This window comes from Populus alba, chromosome 11 (genome assembly GCF_005239225.2).
Source record: "Populus alba chromosome 11, ASM523922v2, whole genome shotgun sequence".
NCBI lineage: Eukaryota > Viridiplantae > Streptophyta > Magnoliopsida > Malpighiales > Salicaceae > Populus > Populus alba.
In genome coordinates, this window is record NC_133294.1 from 8927276 (window position 1) to 8945948 (window position 18673).

At 31.0% G+C, this 18673-nt stretch overlaps 2 protein-coding genes across 4 annotated transcripts; both read right to left on the reverse strand.

Moving 5' to 3' along the window:
- Positions 1-3617, reverse strand: LOC118054784 (uncharacterized protein At4g18257). Of its 2 annotated transcripts, XM_073412208.1 has the most exons (4): positions 3294-3617; positions 2894-3223; positions 735-904; positions 1-523 (listed from the first exon to the last, which is right to left on the reverse strand). In XM_073412208.1, exons 1-3 carry the CDS (start codon positions 3575-3577, stop codon positions 745-747), a joined length of 774 nt encoding a protein of 257 aa, XP_073268309.1. In that variant the 5' UTR covers positions 3578-3617; the 3' UTR covers positions 1-523; positions 735-744. The 2 variants fall into 2 exon arrangements, with proteins under 2 accessions (XP_073268309.1, XP_034922380.1); XM_035066489.2 differs by lacking the exon at positions 1-523 and having other exon boundaries at positions 525-904.
- Positions 3618-9689: 6072 nt separating this feature from the next.
- On the reverse strand, positions 9690-12092 carry LOC118054785 (cytochrome b561 domain-containing protein At4g18260). 2 transcript variants are annotated; one of them, XM_035066491.2, is made up of 5 exons: positions 11852-12089; positions 11636-11679; positions 11303-11461; positions 10668-10816; positions 9690-10496 (listed from the first exon to the last, which is right to left on the reverse strand). In XM_035066491.2, the coding sequence occupies exons 3-5, from the start codon at positions 11447-11449 to the stop codon at positions 10148-10150; spliced, it is 645 nt and encodes a 214-aa protein (XP_034922382.1). In that variant the 5' UTR covers positions 11450-11461; positions 11636-11679; positions 11852-12089; the 3' UTR covers positions 9690-10147. The 2 variants fall into 2 exon arrangements, with proteins under 2 accessions (XP_034922382.1, XP_034922381.1); XM_035066490.2 differs by having other exon boundaries at positions 11636-12092.
- Positions 12093-18673: the final 6581 nt, after the last annotated feature.

Sequence of the window (18673 nt, forward strand, 5' to 3'; positions counted from 1 at the left end):
AAATGCACCATTTAACAAGTAACAAATAACCCAAGAACCCTCTTGATTAAGAAATTGATATAACTTCTTCACTTGATTTTGGTTACAAACCTTTTCTGACAGATTATTAGGATGAAAAAAATGGGTTGAAGATCATCGGCATGCTCTCTCAGCTGAGGACATTTTCTTGGAATGAGAGTACAAAGGTTTAAAGGAAAGATTTTTGAGCTGCAGCAATTCAGGGATTCGTAACCTGCTTATTTGATTGAAGTTACAGGGCTGTTCTCATTCAAGGAGGTGCACGACTCATGGTGTTTGGGATTTTTTAAGTTTGAATTGGAACTGAAAATTTCGTAATTTGCTTAAACTGGTGGTCACATTCCCAGTATTAAATGAAATCCAGATACGGCAAGAATCTCTGCTATCATCCACGCCCTTTCAATAACAGCACATCCTTGAAAACAAATCTACTACTGATGACACGGGTATGGAAGAAATGGAACCATCGGGCAATCAGCTAGTAATCATATCAAGTTGCCCAAATCTGAAAATTCTAAAAATTTATATCAAAATCTGTTCCATGTACAACTAAAACATACAAATGCCAACAATAGGCTGCACATTATTATCTTTTAAAATTAATACAAAGAGAGACGTGACAAAAATCTCACTGTTTCCTTTGTTCATGTCAGTTTAATCAAATTCTTGTAGGAAGCGACACTAAACAACAAGATAATTGGGTTATAATCTCCCACCTTCAGCTAATCACGTCTGATTTGCATTAGATGCAGCTTTTAGTTCCTCCAATTTTTTGCGAAGATATGCTTGTTTGAGTTTCTCATGTTTAGCTGCTGCCTGCTCTTGTCTATGCAACTTGAGCTCCACTACCTTTTTTCTGGCTTGATTGGCTTCTTCATGAACTTCTCTGAGAAAAACCACGATGCAAAAGGAGTTACGCTGTGGGGTTCAGTAACATGATTCAGATTGTCGTACTATAATACAAATCAAGTAACAGAATCACTAAAAAGCAAATCATATCAGGATACCTCCCCCCCCTCCCCCTTTTTTTTTTGATAAATAACAGGTTGCTGAACCACTTGCACAAAAATAAGATTATTTCTTTTCCTTTTTGGTAATTGTTAATGGGGAGAGATTGTTTTTTGGAGCTAATACACAAAGACATGAACTTCCAGATCTGGAAATGTGCCACAGTGATGTCTTATCGCCCTTTCTGCAGTAGATGTGTTCAGTTTGGTCATCTAATGGTGCACAAAGCAATACAGGTTCCATTAAAGTGCTAAAAGTAGGACAAAGGCTGGTTCTCAGAGCAGAGAGGGTTTTCAGAATCTGCTGCCTTGCAATGTTTTGAAGGAATTTCTAGATTAAGGATATGCCCAGAAGAGGTATCACCAGGATTCATTTAGGTCAACTAGTGAGGTCTTATTTAGCATCTCGAGCATGTTGTTCAAGACTGGCCTTTGTTATGTAGGGTTCCACTTGGTGGTGATCTCCAATCTATAGGTTTTGTGGTCTAATGGTGGATGCCTGAAGTGTTTAGACAGGTAGCAACTTGGGGGGCTTCCAGTATGGTTAAAACACTAGCATTTAGACAGGTCTTCATGTAAGGTGCAACTTGCAGAGCCTAAGCATATTGAGAAAGTGATGTGAAATTTCGTTTGAACAGGGTAAAGGTAAGGAATAAACTGTTTGGTCAGGAAAGAGGGGAACTGTAAGCCTTATATGAACAAAGGTTTAGATCTTGGACATTTTGTACAGAAAATTATTGCCTTGGGGTGAATGGCAATGCATTTACCTCTAGAACCCAAAGCCCTCCAGAACAAATTAATCTAGACCAAATATAATCTCCACTCAACTGGTTGAGTAGTTAAGATGCCAAGGGTCTGCCTTTTCATATCAAAGGTACCATTACTTTCCAATGTTTTAAGTCACAAAGTAGGCAATGGATCTTGATTTTGGGAAGAGGGGGTGAGGGATTCTATTGAGCAATGATTTTTTAATCACTCATATAGTTGATCCACCAATTCATCTTGTTTCCCACTAGGGTTGTAATAATTTTTCTTTGAATCTTATCACCCATATAGCTCAATCCACCAGTTCCTCTAAGTTTCCCTCTTGCTATTAGTATTCAGAAAAGTCAAGGTACCGTCCAAGTTAAGGCATTGCTCTGGATACTGAAGTCACTTCCACAGGTTTTTTTTATTAATGAGAGGCTCCATAAGGCACAATAGTGCATTGTATTTTCAATACAGGAGTCATGTTGGCACCTTTTCTGCTATTAGCCTGTGTGATAGCAAATGTGGTTAGGCTTTTTGCTGTTGCTGGTGAGCAGAGGGTTGTGAACCATTTATTATATTCTTTCTAAGCAGAAACATATAGGAGGACCCTAAGGAAGGGGGCATTCTTTTGGAGTTCATAAACAGATCATAATTTCAAAATTTATAAGGAAAACCACTATCTAAACAGCTTCAGCAATAGTTTCTCAGTTTCTTAGTGTGGTCTGCTTAAGGGACCTTCATGGGATCTCTATATCTCAAGATTTAAAAGTATTGGAAGACACTAAATTTCTGGTTATCTTTCAGGTTTAGTCTCACATGGTGGACATCTTATTTTCATTGGTGTAATAATCTTCAAATACTATTCAAACAAAGTTTCATTTTTATCAAATAGTAGGCTAGCTCGACGTCTGCGTGGACAAACTCGTTACATGAGGTTACAAGAAAATCTGAGCTTTCAACAAAGAAACATTTCTAATGTCACCAGGAATTGCAAGTTAATTCAAAACCTGCCACCTCTTTTAGTTCACCTCAACTCCCCCGCCCACAATTTTCGTAAATAAGATCATCCAACATACAAAATGCCATACATAAACATAGGAACAGATTATAAGCCTTACCTCACTAAACGATGATGTTGCGCTTTGTCCACAGCTCCAGCCGTCCGCCCCGGCGCAGCAAATTTGGCATTGAATAACACAGAATCATCACTGTCACCATCAACTTTTCCTTCATCATCAACGGGTGCAGCAGCAGAAGTATTATTCCCTCGAGGCCGCGTCGACTCATCTTGTTCCACACCCTTCCTAAAAAAATCAACACAGTACTTCTCATTCTCTTCCTCATCAGACAACTCTCCTCTCAATAACTTGTCATACAACTCGGCCTTCCTCTCCAATGCAGCATAGCTAGCTGACCCATCATTAACTGCTTTAAGCTCAAGCTTGTCCCTGAAATTAAAAGAATAATCAGAAAAAGATAAAAGAAAGCCCTAATAAAAGAGAAACGAAAGAAGAGTACTTGAGGGCACGGGATTCGACGCCGGAGTTTCTCTTGGAGAAGGTGTCGAGAGAAGGGATAATCTTCTTGGCGCGATGGTATTCAAGATCAGAAGGGGAGATATCTTTAGATTTCTTGGCTTCTTCTTGGGATTTATAGAGTTGGGCTTTAAGTTCAACGATGGAAGAAGCACCAACTCCTTCTATGGCTCGATGTTTCTTTGGTAAAATTGATGATTCTGTTAGCCATCCTAATGATTCCACCATTACTCTTCTCTTCTTTCCCTCTTCTTCTGCTTCTCCCATTCTTTTCTTCTTCTGTTTTTCTCTGCAAAATGAATTAATTAGTTATTTGGCGATCAACCTCTCAATCAACGAGCGAGATGTCGGTTGGGTGATGTTTGAGTCAAACGACAACCGGTCATCACTTTCTATCGATATAGAAGAAGCAAATATAGTAAAGATGGAGCACATATATTCTTCTCTCATTTCTATTCTAAAAAGATAAAATTTCATTTAAAAATTATCTTAAAAATAAAATTTTTTATATATTTTTATCTATATTCATCCAACCAAATATGTTTTTATCTTCTTTGTACTTATTCTTTACATCCTAAACACTAACCGAATACAATCCTAGTATATGTTTTTTTTTTTTTTTTTTTTTTTTTTTATATATATATAAATATTTTTCTAATATGTTTTGTGGTTTTGAAGATGATGACAATAATTGTAATAAGGTAGGTGGTGGTTATTGTTATGTATGTAATAATATTAGAGGGTTATGATGAAATGATGATAAAATGGTTCTTATATTAGTAATAACATGGTGGCAGATAAAGATAACTAGGTTGTTGTACTGGTGGTGATGGAAGGTTATTTAAGATAATAATAAAATAGTAATTACATTAATAATAAGATGGTGGTTGTGGTGGTGGATGACATGATGGAGTGGTGGTGGTGGTTAATATTATGAGTTGGTAGCTTTAAAGGATAATATTTTCTCCTCTTTCTTGAAATTAAAATATTTCTTCCAAATTAGAACTATTTAGGAATTGATTGGAAGATATTTTTTAATTGATTCATTTTCTAGTATTTTTTTCACCCTGAAAAATAATATATATATATATATATATATTTGTGTGTGTGTGTGTGGGTGCGCGCGCATGTACATGTATGCACTCGAGCATGCATGTATTGTTAACAATTAAGGAAAAATTTATATAACCCAATAAAAGCAATATAAATGACTCATCTATAAGTCTACTATAATATGATAGTTTAAGTAATATATATGACGACACCAAGATTAAAAAAAAATAAAGAGACTTGATGGATGTTTTTATTAAACAATACAAATTCAACATAGATTTAGCACTAAACCATTAAAGTTTGTGGATTATGGAAAAGAATCCGAAACAACCATTCAAAAATATGTCTAGAGATGACAAGGGATGAAAGCCCAAATTAACTCCTTATTGATTGAAAAAAAAATGATTTTACTTTTCTTAAATACATTTAGAACATCATATTTTGAGTATCTAGTTGGGTAGTTAATCTTAGCATTTCATTTATGTAGTTATTGTGGTTGAAAGGGTATAAGAAGCTATAAGAGTAGGAAGATCTCAAATATTTCAGAAATGGAACAAAATAAAGAGGAGGATATATAAGTAAGAAGAATGATAACTAGGTTCACAACTTCGAGAAAAATTATTCCCATTGTAAGAGACAATGGGGTAACAAACAAAAATCAAATTACCACGATAATTCCAATGGCACTAGTTTTTCAATCTCTATGTGTAGTCTAGCAATTGCAAGTTTAAATTTTTCTACTCAATTTTCCAATAATTAACTAGCCAATATCCCTTAGAACTAATAATTTTTTGGACAATTCAATAACCATTCATATAGAAAACCATGAAGATATTAAGAGCCCTTACCACCATTTTTATTACCCATGAGCAAAATGAAAAAAAAAAAATGGTTAGCATAGGGAAAATAACTCTCATCCCACATAAACCATTCTTAACACCTTATTCCAAATAGTATAGGTTAGACTAAACCATGAGTTTATTATGGTGTTGTAAGACATAATCTTGATAATTGTTTTACTTTGAAAGACAAGCTCTTATAGCTTATCAAAGCTGGGTGGATAACATTCGATAATGCTTTGAAAAAAGAGAAACAAACACACAAAGTTTTGGGTCTTTTCCCTCTCTCTTTTTTTTTTCCTCTTTTTTCCCCTCTTAGTTTTTAGTGGCAAATGCTATTATCATTGGTGGATGAGCATCGGTTGTTGTTGCTATCAAAATGGAATGGATAGCAATTGGTATTGTAGGGCTTAAGAAAAAAATTAGGGGAAGATGGTTATCTTTTACTTGGATCGACGATGTTTGGAGAAGGGAACTAATGTTTGGTTACTAGTGGTGGAGGTTGGAGGCATCGGGTTTGTTACTGTTAACTAATGTTCGGTTGTTAGTGGTGGAGGTTGGAGGCGTCGGGTTTGTTACTATTGCTCTTTAGTCTTTTGGTTGAGAACTGGGGAAGATGATGAAGGCTTTTGTTAGAGATGCCTAGGCTGACAATGAAAGGGATTATAGATGCACAAAGGCTAGGGCTGATGGATAGTCTAATGCTAGGCTTGTGTGATTGACAATGAGTGGTTTTTGGTTTGTGTTTTGACGAGTTAAATATAAAAGGTTAGACGAAGGGAATCTTCTCATGGTGACGAGGTTGGCGTGAAGGAGCTGGCCGTGGCAATGATTGTTTTTGGTGGGTCTTTGTGACTGGTTTGAAGGTTGAAGATGATGTGGGGTTATCAATTACAAGAGGAGAATCTATTACGATGCTCATGATGTTTGCGAGTGTTAGGTACTACTGGAATAGTTATTGGTCGTTGGTGATTGTTGGTCATGGCATTGCTATCTGTCGTTTTGTTCAACATATGAAATAATTAATGTTAGGAATGAGGCTTAAAATTCAACAAGGTGTTATAACATAATCCAAACAAACATAATAAAAGATAAATAGTAACCTAAAAATGATGCTTGAATGAAATTTATGGACTAGAGCCAAACGTGGTTTGAGTTTAAGTTTTTCAAAACAATAAGTTAGGCTTAGGCTAGATAATAGAGCGAGGGCAAGTTACCAATTTTCAAATAATAATTATCCTAATTTTTTTTTTTTCAAAATGTTATAAAAAGATTTGACAATACCAATACATGTAGAAGGGCTACTTTAACAAATATAAGTAGGTCAGTAAATTAAGTGACAAGTGAAGAAAGAAGCTATCATTTTCAATTGACAATGAGAGGATTGAATTTTGAATAGGAGACTCATATTTTAAATAGGTAAGCATTATGATGCATAATAGCCTATGATTTTCTTGTAGAACTTTGCTTTTTAGAGCTCCTTGAAATTCCAACAAATTATGGACTCACAAGACTTTTGCATTGGGAACACATAAGTTTTTTTAAAAAGAAAAAACTTTGAAAAATAAAGTTGGTCACATTTGATTTTATCTAATTTTGATTTTTTGCAAATAAGATTGGTTGTATTTGATTTGATCTGATTTTAAACTTTTGCAAAATAAGGTTGATTACCTTTGATTTGATCTGATTTTAATTTTTTACAAATAAGGTTGGTTGCTTTTGATTTGACTTGATTTTAAGTTTTTGCAAGATAATTTTGGTCACCTTTCATTTGACCTAATTTTAAAATTTTACAAAAAAGGTTTGATGTGAACATGTACAGTAACAACCATTGAATCCACAATCAATATAGAAAACAACCTAATAAAGCTAAAATTAGATTGATAGCAAACTCGACTTAATGATTACTTGAATTAAGGGATCAAAGTTATTGGATGAAATACCTCAACCCATTAATTAGAAATAATCAACAATTGAAAGTACAAGGAAGAAAGTTATACAGACAATTAGTCTTTGATAAGTTCTAAAGAGTTTAATAAATAACCACAAGTATGAGCAACCTCGCATACACACAATATTATTTATGAATAAACCAAGTCTATAAAAAAACTAAATATAATCTAAGTAACCCTATTTATACTAGGTAAAAACATTTTAAATAAAGCTAAAAAAAAGTTTTAATCAAAATAGAAAAAAAAAAATTAAACCAACTAGAAAAATCATAAGGCTTCATTATAAGGCCTTATCAAACACCGATTACCACACATTTTAAATTTATATAAAATAAGACTTTTAAAATTTTTTAGCAAAATTTTAGTCTAATCCAACAGTCAAATTGAAAGTTATGCGTATTAGTGTAAAATTAAGTATAAGAAAAATTAAACCAAAAATCACCTCTAATGTCCTTAAATAATAAGGAAACCTTTCTAAAAAGTAAATCCATAACACAAAGGAAACACAAGTTTTTACCACCTCTCTCTGTACTACCAAGGCTTTGACTCCTTAGGAAACAAGGAAACTATGATAATTAATTCTTCAAGCTAGCAACAAAAAATCAATGGAAAGTTAGGATTCCATGCAAAATAAAGAAAATACTTACTAAATAATTCCTTAAGGTATCACCTATGTGTCCACTGTACACAAGAAATCTCTACCTTGCAAGAAATTCATAAATCATATAGAAACAGTCATTTTTCTAACTCTCCTTATTTGTTAGCAGATTTTAAGTCTAACTTCAAACATATTATTCTCTTTCATCTGAATGATTTATTAAAATTACCATATATGGATGAAAATCTTAAAATACCTAGTTTTAATCTCAACTAGAACCAAATAAAAAATCTACTTGTAACTTCATATATAGCCAAAAAAGTGAATAAAGATGTAGTATAACATATTTGCAATTTTTTAACCCAAACATCTTAACTTAGCCCATTAAATTCATTTTTGATCTTCTTAGTTTTAGACCTTGTAATAGACCCAATAAGTACCTCTAATAGATCATTTGATGATGCTTACTTATTTTCATCATTTCCCCTCTTTTTAAAAGGATTCATCCTCAAATCAATAATAGAAACATTATATATGGGCAATACATCCTATAATTCTACAATAAAAAAATCATCAACACTATTTTTCATAGGTTTGTTAGTATAAAAAATTATATATAACCTCCCTTTTCTTTTCTTCACAAGTGGCCCTTTTTTGTTTCTCTCATCTCGACCAACTTGCTATTTTTTTTCATCTTGACCATTCTTTTATTATAAGTTAATCCCACTAGCATATTTTGAATAATCACATTTCTAACTGGAATTTCTTCTCTCTCTCATATAGGCGAACATGCATATGAAGTCACTGGTCATGGATTAAAATTCCATATTAAGGTCTAAGATGCTCTCTCTTATATATCTATATGAAGACAATAAAGACAATAAAAGTTAATACTTCTCATCTTTATAATTGATGTGGCATCTCAAATGAAAAGTATTCCTTTTTATTTATCCAAATCATTCTCTTTTACTTGTAAACTCAATGCACACCTAACTATAATTGACTCGCACACATGTCCATGACCCTGCCTAGCTCGACTCATGTTTGGGCTTGGGTTTGGATTTATAATTCTTTGGCCTATAAAAAATTATTTTTTGTCAACCTATTATTTTGTCTTGACTAGCTTATGAATAATAAAATCTGATCAATTTTTTTTCAAAATACTTTTTTCAAAATATAAATGATTTTTCAACTAAAATATATCATATTTAAAGCCAAAACCATGATGATTAATTTGGGTTTTATAACAGGTAATCAAACCTAGTAACGTTGGAAATTAATTATGGTAATATTTATAAGTTTTGGTTCCAAAATCATATATAAAATAGGGGTTAAAGAAGAGTGTTCTGCACTCGTTTTTCAAATTTTAAAGATTTTTGTTTACCTCTTTTTATAGCTTATTCTCTCATTTTTTAAAGCTAAGTTTCTTTTTTGTTTTTACTCTTAATCTAGAGCTAAGTTCAGTATTTATAGAGAGATATTTGAGTTAAATTCATTTGGTTCATTGAACTTGTTTGGAAGTCATCTGAATAAGGTGTTGTTGTTTATGCTTGCACATGTATTAATTTTGACTAGTATGCTGTTTGATAAATTAAATAATTTATCATCAATAGTAGTGATTTTGGATAATAATTTCACCCAAATATATATGATTAATTTGTAGAAAGAGATAGATTGTGAATTAAGATTTTGTTTATAAGATTATAAACTTGTATAATTTGAATACACTTACTCTTTAATGTATTAATTCAAGTGAAAGTTTTTTGGTTTATAACTTGCATATAAATTTAATTTTATTAATTTAATTACAAAATATTAATATGGTGAGATTCAAACAATACCCAATGTTGTTGTATATATTCTAATAACATGTGAAAGAAATCATCTTAATTTATTAAATAAAATTCTTAATATTTTATTATTGTTCAATGCTAAAATAAACTAAAAACTAAATATCTTAAAATTTGTTAAATCAAAGATGAAAAATCCAAATAGTAAAATACTAAAAGATTGACACTCTCTAGGTTTCTCTTGTTCTTTACACCACTCTTTCAAATCTGACACAAATACAATCATGACGAACATTACAATTACAGTATCTTATACAAAGAAATAGCTGCAGAGTTGCTTAAATGTTCCGTTTCTAGAGCCAAATACTGCTCTATCTTGGACTAGCAAAGACAACCGCAGGGGATATTGATGTCCGAGATAGCTAACTGTGCTATTACACTCTACTTTTTGTTGCATGAACTCCACTATTAAATGGAGTGCAAGCATCAAAAAGGTCAAAAAACAAACAAAAAAAAACAGATTAATTGGCAAATCATACAATTATATGGTAATTTATACAGAAAGGTGAAAGCAAAGCAATTATTCCCAGGAACCCACTGTGTAATTAGTCAAATAAGTTCTTAAGTGAGTTGCGTTTGCCACATGGTTCAGGCACCAACACCTTTTGATTGTGATCATTTTGTTGATTGCATACTGCGGGAGTGATTGGCACTTCAATGTTACCCAGAATCACTCCTTGCTTTTGCATGTAATCCCATTTGTCTTGAAACAGATAAAAGAAAGCCATGAAAGAGACCTGGGCTGTGAAAAGTATAGCTAAGAGCCTTGTGCTTCTAGACATTTTCTTATGATAAGCACTTATGCCTGTATAAATGTTGATGATTCCAACTAGAGAGATCACTGTTCCAAGTATCCAATGCACAACGTACCATGTGCTTCTTCTTTTATTCCCTCTGCAGGAAGGGATTAAGAATCGTTAATATATAGTTATAAAAAGCTCAGCAGTCGACCATTTCACATAAATTATGTTCAAAATAATTGGATAAATCTTTTAATTTTTACCGTGCAGGTGGATTATATACTCATATAGGTTTTAATTTGTCAAAAGAAAGCAGATGAATTACCTCCGAGGCCTCAAAAATCCCACAACAGCTTGCACCCATATAGCTCCATAAAGTCCAAGACCTATTCTCTGGTGATTGTTGTAAAACGAGTTCTCAAAGGATTTTATGGACATGATAGCTCCAGCTGTGGCAAGAAGAACTGACAGGATCTGCATGTCAAATAGAAGCATGCATATGTTTGACTTAGTTCATACAGAAATTGAATTCAGGAGCAAGAGTTATTCATGATCATCTTTATCTTTTTCTGAAAAGATAATCTAAAGAAAGAAAAAGCAGTAATCATTATAAGATCTCATATTGTATTTTTATTCATCATAAATAAAGTAAAAGTTATATATAGATAAACTTCAAACTCTCCATTTATGAAAGCGTTGAGGTCTCTTCTGCTAGCTAATTAAACACACGGAAGAGAAAAATAGCAGACATCATCATTAAAGTTAAAGTGCATATATATCGAGCTATCATGACGATTTTAACAGCAACAACAAAAAAAAGGCTCCATTATCACAACCATTGACTGTAAGAGACTCTTTTCTCTTTCTTAATCCACCCACTTCCTTATCTTTTCTTCCCACTTTCATTTCTAATGAAAACCTAAACCATGCACGATTTACAAAAGAGATGAAAGAGTTTACCTGCAAAACAACATGAAGATAGACTAGAGCTTTCCTTCTTCCACCTTCCTCTCTGTGGGACATTCTGACAGTGATCACCCCGAGAGGCATTAAGAACCCCATGGAAGCCCATAAGAGAACCCCGTGAAGATTGATTTCCGAGACCATCTTAGGGCTCAACTGTTGAATATGCGAGGAAGATGGAGTCCATATCAATAACCAGTAGTTAAATATAGAACGCCCACACATACTTAGCCGATCAGTATAAGAAGAAGATGATTGATGAGAACATTTGACATGTAAATGCGTTGGCTTAAGATAAAATCTGAAGAAAGAATACACGCGCATATGTACCTTGTGATTGAAGCTGTGCTGTGCGCCCTTGTGACTCTTGACATCTTCATGGGATAAGCAAGCAGCAAGGGGTACAAGTACAGCATAGTATGATATGACAGACAAAGATGCAACTGAGTGAGAATTTCGCATTCTTTAGCCAGAAAGCAAATAAATGATCATCGATATACAGAAGGAGCACAAAGAAAGAAAATAAAAGCACCAACAAAAGCTTACTTATGCTAGTGATGGGGTTATAAAAATGACCACTATATCTAACAGCTCGTAGATTTATAAGCACGGGCGGTTGCAGTCTTGCAGAGAACGATTAGAAAAGAGAACAAAGAAAGCGGACCCTAATGTTGTCCGGAAAAAAAAGGTTTTCAACAGTGGGGGGTTGACATCGACAGCCTTTTTGGTTGATTACATACATATAAAGGAACGTGGGTTCGGCACTACACAAGGTGGTCGATTCATGGATGCATGAGAAGTCATGGCAATTTGGTGGATATATATATATATATCCTAGAGAAGAATGGGATGATTTTTAATATACATAATTTCTTATTAATATATAAATGATTATAGTGTTTGGTTTCTCTCTCAATATAAAACAAAGACCAGGTGAAACAATGTAAAACTAATAAGAAATAGATATGAAATTGTATCTGGTAATAATATACAAATAGAATAAGTGTTTTTATATCATCATAGGTTAATGGTTTATATAATGGTACAAAATATCAAAACAAATATTTTTATGTTTATGTTATTTAGTCTTTTTGTAACACATTTGAAAATTTATACAATTATTTTTTTTCTCATTTTATTATTTTGCATGCTAATAAATTATTTATTTAGTAATTACTTTATATTTAAATTTCAAGAATTATTCATTTATTAATTTTTTTTTATTTTAATGTAACTCTTAAAAACTATTTTTATCTAATAAATTATAACTTACTTTGGTTAATTCATTTTTTATTGATATAAATTAGAAAAAAAAATATAATTTACTTTAGCTAGTTAACTAGATTCATTGGTCTTCATTGAGTTGCAGTTGCAAGTCAGATTAGTATTTTTTTTTAATGTAAAAACAAAATATTCAAGCATTGTTAACATATTTTCTAATAAAAAAATTATTCATGAACTCAAAATATGATGCATATTATACAAATTTATTTTTAAATATTGATATGGTAACATATTAGATGACATTTGATTTCAAATATTAGATCAACTCGGGTTAATTTGTCAAACTTGCGATCCATATCATAAGACCATGATAATCCTCTAGCAAGCAAATCAAAAAAATAAAATTATGAAAATAATTTTCAACCAACCTAATGTTGAAGAATAAAATAAAAAAATCAATTAAAAAAACAACTCAAGTTAACATGTTAAACTCGCGATATAAATAATAAGATCGGGATAATTTCATAAAAATTATATACAAAAAAAAAATACAAAATTTCATTTCTAATAGATTCAATATTGAAGGTTGGAATCAAGAAAAAAAAAAATCTAAACCCATAAGGCCATGATTACTCAATATAAAGAAAATTAAAAAAGATACGAAGTCTAATTGCCAATAACCTAATATTCAAGGATAAAATTAAAAAAAAAAAAAACTAAAAAAAGAAGAAGAAGAAGAAGAAGAAGAAGATTGAGTTGTTAAATGGTGAAAATCATTCAATTATAAAAGGATAAAAAAAAAAACAAATTGAATCAACCCAAATCAATCTACTAAACTTGTAACTCGGTCATGAGATTGAGATAACACTATAAAAAGTAAATTAAAAATTTTACGAAGTCTAATTAAAAAAGGATAAAAAAATTAACAGAGTCAATTTACCAAACCTGCAACCCATGTCATGAGATCAAGATAACCACATAAACAACATATTAAAAAAAATTATAAAGCTCAATTTTCAGCCAAACTAATGTTGAAGGATAAAATTAAAAAAAAATCAACTAGAAAAAATGACAAAAAATGATTTAAACTCAACTCGAGTTAACCTGTTAAACTCGCACAATGATATCAAGATAAACTCATAGAAAACAAATAAAAAATAATTACAAAGCTCCACTTGCAACAAATCTATTGTTAGTTGAAATAAAAATAGATAAATTCGCGAGACTAGTATATAAATCAATAGAAAACACTAAAAAGGAATTATGAATTATAATTCTTAAAACAACTTAATAGTAAATGATAAAAAATATAAAAAAAACACACACACACGACACTATTCTAGTTAAATTTTACAAAAGAATAATTTATTCATACTCTTAATGTTTTATGGGTAACATTATAATAATTTAGTAATACTCTTTAATATTTTGCTAATAATTTTATAAAAATTATTTTATGAATGATTTAAAATATAAAATACAAATACATACATGAGTAAAAACTAAAAAATTATATGTAAAAAAATTGAAAGAGGTTAAAAAAACAAATAAACCTGATTGTAGCTTATGTTTGGGAGTGTTATTGCGGTTGCTTTTTCAAAGTGCTTTTATTTAGAAAAGTAAATTAATAATTTTTTTATTTTTTAAAAATAATTTTTAAGATCAGCATATTAAAATAATTTGAAAACATAAAAAATATATTAATTTAAAATAAAAAAAATAAATTTAATTTTTTTAAAAATATTTTTAAAATATAGTGCCAAGCACGTCTTAGTGGCTTATTGCAAAGGCTTTCTCGAGAATAGAGCTGCCTTTTTCTTTCTTGTTTTTTGGCTTGGTTCTCGTGGTGGCATATAGAGGGATTTCATTTTCAATGGTGACCTTATGTAAGACCATCATGATCATGTCCTCCGAAGAATATCTAGGCCGGCTTCATCATTGTGATTCAGTATATCATTAATCATTGCTTTTTGACCCCATATTTTGATAAGTATTTAAATTACAGTAATGATTATCTTTTCAAAAAAAAAAATTTAATAATATATAAAAATAATATTTTTATTTTTTTAAAAAAATATTTTTTACATCAACTTTTTAAAACACTTCAAGAAACAAAACAAATAATTTTAATTTCACTATCATTTTAAAAAAAATCATAAAATACTATTTCCATTAAAAAATAAAATAAAATAAAACTTCCATGGATATGAAGTATTTTTTTTTTAATTTATTTTATATAATTTTAAATTGTTTTATATCTAATATTAAAGATGAATTAAAAAAATTTAAAAAAAAATTGTATTAAAAAAATAAAAAATGACTATTATTATAATTTTAAATATTATTTTAATCAAATTTTTTAAAAAGATATTTTATTCTGAACAGAAATTTACCAGCCAAACGTTGCACAAGTAAACCAAAATCTATGACTAATTAATTTATTCCCTCCCTGAAAAACGAGTATAGAACGGGGAAATGTTATTCCCACATGCATATTTCGCACAACAAATTCTAAGTCCAAGTTAGTACTCTTTACAAAATCAAATATTACTTTTACTATTAATAATTTTTAAAATTAGTTTTGTTCATGGATAACATTTTATTTCTGTCTTAAAACAAATGAAATGAAACAGAATAATATATAAAATTAAGACAAGTTAAAATATGAAATAGATATAAAATTGTGTTTAGTAGTAATGCATAATATAAAATAAGTGTTTTTATATTATGTTTTCTTGATAATATATAAGACAAAATAGAATACTAAAAAATCTCTCTTATCCTTGTATTATTTTGTATTTTTATAGCACATTTGAAACACCATAAAATACTTTTTGTCATTTCATTATTATGCATACTTTACTTATCAATAATTTATTAATAATATTTTTTTATTTTACATTATGCTAAAAACAAATCATTAATTTAGTAATTATTATAATCTTTTATTCAAATTCAAATATTATTCATCCAATAAATTATTAATTCATTAATTAGTATTTTCTAACATATATTTGGAAATAATATTATTGATCTAAAAATTATAATTTACTTTGATTAATTCTTTTTTTTATTGTTATAAATGAGAAAAATTATAATTTATTTTTGATTGTTAAATTTATTCAGTTTTTATTTGATACAATGATAAAGATTAATATGAATACATAAGGAAAATTAAGGGGAAAAAAACTTTTTGTTTGAAGTTAACTGTACTTAATTTAGAGGTCTGTAGTTTCACATTTATTCGTGTGAAGGAGGCGACTTGATTAGCCTAGAATTTGTCAATGCAGTGATGGTTGATTAGGAACAAGATATTGTTGAGTTCATTTAAGAAAATAGGATGTAAACATTTGATTAGAGTAGTTGATTTTTGTAGAAGGTGTATTTCTTCATCAAATGGTGGTAGTTATAGCCCTTAAGGTGATTGGAGACGCCATATTCATTCACCTGAAGTTGCTTACCCAATTAGCTAAAATTATCAAATAAAAAGATAAATAGTGGTCGAATGACAAGTTGTCTAGGTTAAACCTTAAAAATTAGGGTTTTTTTAATTTGGGATTTCAAAATTTTTAATTTAATATTTGTTCTTTCAATTGCTTTTAAATACACCCGTAATCACCTCTTAATTTTTAATTTTATACAATTTCATGCATGTCAAACTCAATAGTTAACCTCAAAGTTCAGCATTTTTTTCGATTAGGTCCTTAGTTCCTAATTTATGCAAATTTATCCTCAATTAACCATCACACTTTCAATTATCTTCAATTTAGCTCCTAATGTTTTACAACCACTAGGAAAGAGACAACCAAATTTCCCATCTGGTAGGATGATCATTAGTCATACACCTAAAGTAATTCTCAAGACATTATTTACCACCCCAGTCTGCTCATCAGATTGTGGATGGTAAGCTGTAAAATAGTGTAGATTAATCCCTTGTTGCCTGAAAAGATCATTCCAAAATTGGCTCAAAAAAACTGGATCTCTATCACTTACAATTATAGGTGAAAAACCATGTAACTTGAATACATTATCTAGTAAACCTTTAACTACTAATGATGTTGTGTATGGGTGAGTTAGAGCCATGAAATGAGAATACTTACTAAACTTGTAACAGCCCGGCCCAACCTGCCATATATTGTCTGCTTTGGGCTTTACCGCCTTCACAGTTTTGTTTCTAGTGATGCAAGCCCTCTGGCCTAACGCCCTAAAATGCATATGACAAGTTAACACCAGCACTACTAATAAGGCCAACAACTAACTCCTCACCTGCCGATGTGAGATCTTACAATCCACCCCCCTTAAGGAGCCCAACGACCCCATCGGCACCATCAGATAGCTAGTGAGATCGACTTTGAAATCAAATGTAACAATTAGGCCTAACCTGCCATATATTGTCCGCTTTAGGCCTTATTGCCCTCATGATTTTGTTCCTGGTAATGTGAGCCATTTGGCCTAACGCCTTAAAATGCGTATGACAAGTTAGCACTACTAATAAGGCCAGGAACTAACTCCTCACTTGCCAATGTGAGATCTTATAAAACTCGTCAACCACCACAAGAATCATTTTTTCTCTCTCAAACCTAGGTAACCCTTCAATAATAATCCATGCTAATGTTAGTAAATGGAGATCGTTGAATAGGAAAAAGTTGTAGCATTTCAGGTGGTAACACATTCTTAGTCTTATGTATTTAGAAAGTGGAACATTCTATAACAAATTGCCTTTTTTTTTTTTTTTTTCTTCTAGTAGAACAACTCACCAACCTTCTTTGCAGTCACTATAGAACTAGAATGTCCACCTATAAAAGAATTATGATACATGGATATTACATCATTTAATAGGCCAGGATTATTACCCACAACAATCTTCCCTTTTTCATGTAAAGGATGCAATCCTTTCATTGATATATAGGGTTTGAAATAAGGTTAGCCACTAGATCTTGAATTATATCCTTTATAGTGAGATCATTTTCCCAAGTTTTCTTGAGTTTTTCCATGAGGTCAATAAATATTGAGGTCATTACTAGAGCATTTAGTTCATTGCTAGATATCCTAGATAGACATCAGCTACTATGTTTTCCTTTCTTTTTCTATACTCAATGTCATAGTCAAATCCCAACAACTTAGTCAACCACAAGTGTTGATAATAGGAAAGTTTTTTTTTAAAATCTAGTAAATGTTTGAGGCTGTATTGATCTATGTGAATTTAGTGACTGCTAATAAGATGACCATCATCACCCTTTTATAAGTAGAAATTGTTTGCTGTCTGAGACCAAAAGGTTTGCTAATAAAGGTTATAGGGTGTTTTTATTGCATTAGCACAGTTCTCATTCCAATCGTTAATGCATTTATTTCCACCACAAAAAAGCTTGTTAGGATTAGGTAGGGCAGAAACTTAAGGGTGTGTTATAACTTCTTTTAGATTAGTGAAAGCTTCTGCAGCCTTGTCATCCCACACAAAAACATCCTTCCTTAATAGTTGAGTCAATGTTATGCAAATAGATCTAAACTCTTTCACAAATCTTCTATAATAACTTGTGAGATCAAGAAATCCCTTTAATTATTTAATGGTCATAAGTACTGGGAAATCCAAAATTGTTTGGATCTTATGAGGATTTGTTGACTCCGCTTTTTCAAAAATCACGTTGCCTAAGTACTCAATATGAGTGCTATAGAAAACACATATGCTTCTTCTTACAAACAAATTATATGTCTAAAGTAATTCAAAGATAGTTTGGAGTTGCTTTAAGTGTTCTTCCAATGATTGACAGTAGATTAGGATATCATCAAAGAGCACAAGGATAAATTTCCTTAGATACATTCTGAATATGTCATTCATTAGACTTTGAAAGGTGGTAGGTGTATTGGTCAAGCTAAAAGGCATTACCACAAATTCATAGTGTCTGATGTGTGTCTTAGGAGCCATACAAATCTAATGATACCCTAACCTTCAATCCACTGTGGAAAAATTAGTAGTCCCAACTAGCTCCTCCAATAGTTCTTTAATTATACGAATACGTCACTTTACTTTAATACTTAATTTGTTTAATGCATTGTAATCAACACAAAACCTCCATAAACCATCCTTCTTCTTAACTAACACTACTAGGAAAGTAAATGGGTTTTTGCTTCATTGTACTCCTTACC

Coding starts and splice junctions, on each gene's coding strand:
- LOC118054784 (XM_073412208.1), bottom strand. CDS start 3,577: ATGGGAGAAGCAGAAGAAGAGGGAAAGAAGAGAAGAGTAATGGTGGAA. Junction 3,224..3,293: donor GTCGAATCCCGTGCCCTCAA/GTACTCTTCTTT, acceptor TTTTAATTTCAG/GGACAAGCTTGAGCTTAAAG. Junction 905..2,893: donor CAACATCATCGTTTAGTGAG/GTAAGGCTTATA, acceptor GGTTTTTCTCAG/AGAAGTTCATGAAGAAGCCA.
- LOC118054785 (XM_035066490.2), bottom strand. CDS start 11,767: ATGCGAAATTCTCACTCAGTTGCATCTTTGTCTGTCATATCATACTAT. Junction 10,817..11,302: donor ATCTTCATGTTGTTTTGCAG/GTAAACTCTTTC, acceptor TTTGACATGCAG/ATCCTGTCAGTTCTTCTTGC. Junction 10,497..10,667: donor GGATTTTTGAGGCCTCGGAG/GTAATTCATCTG, acceptor CCCTTCCTGCAG/AGGGAATAAAAGAAGAAGCA.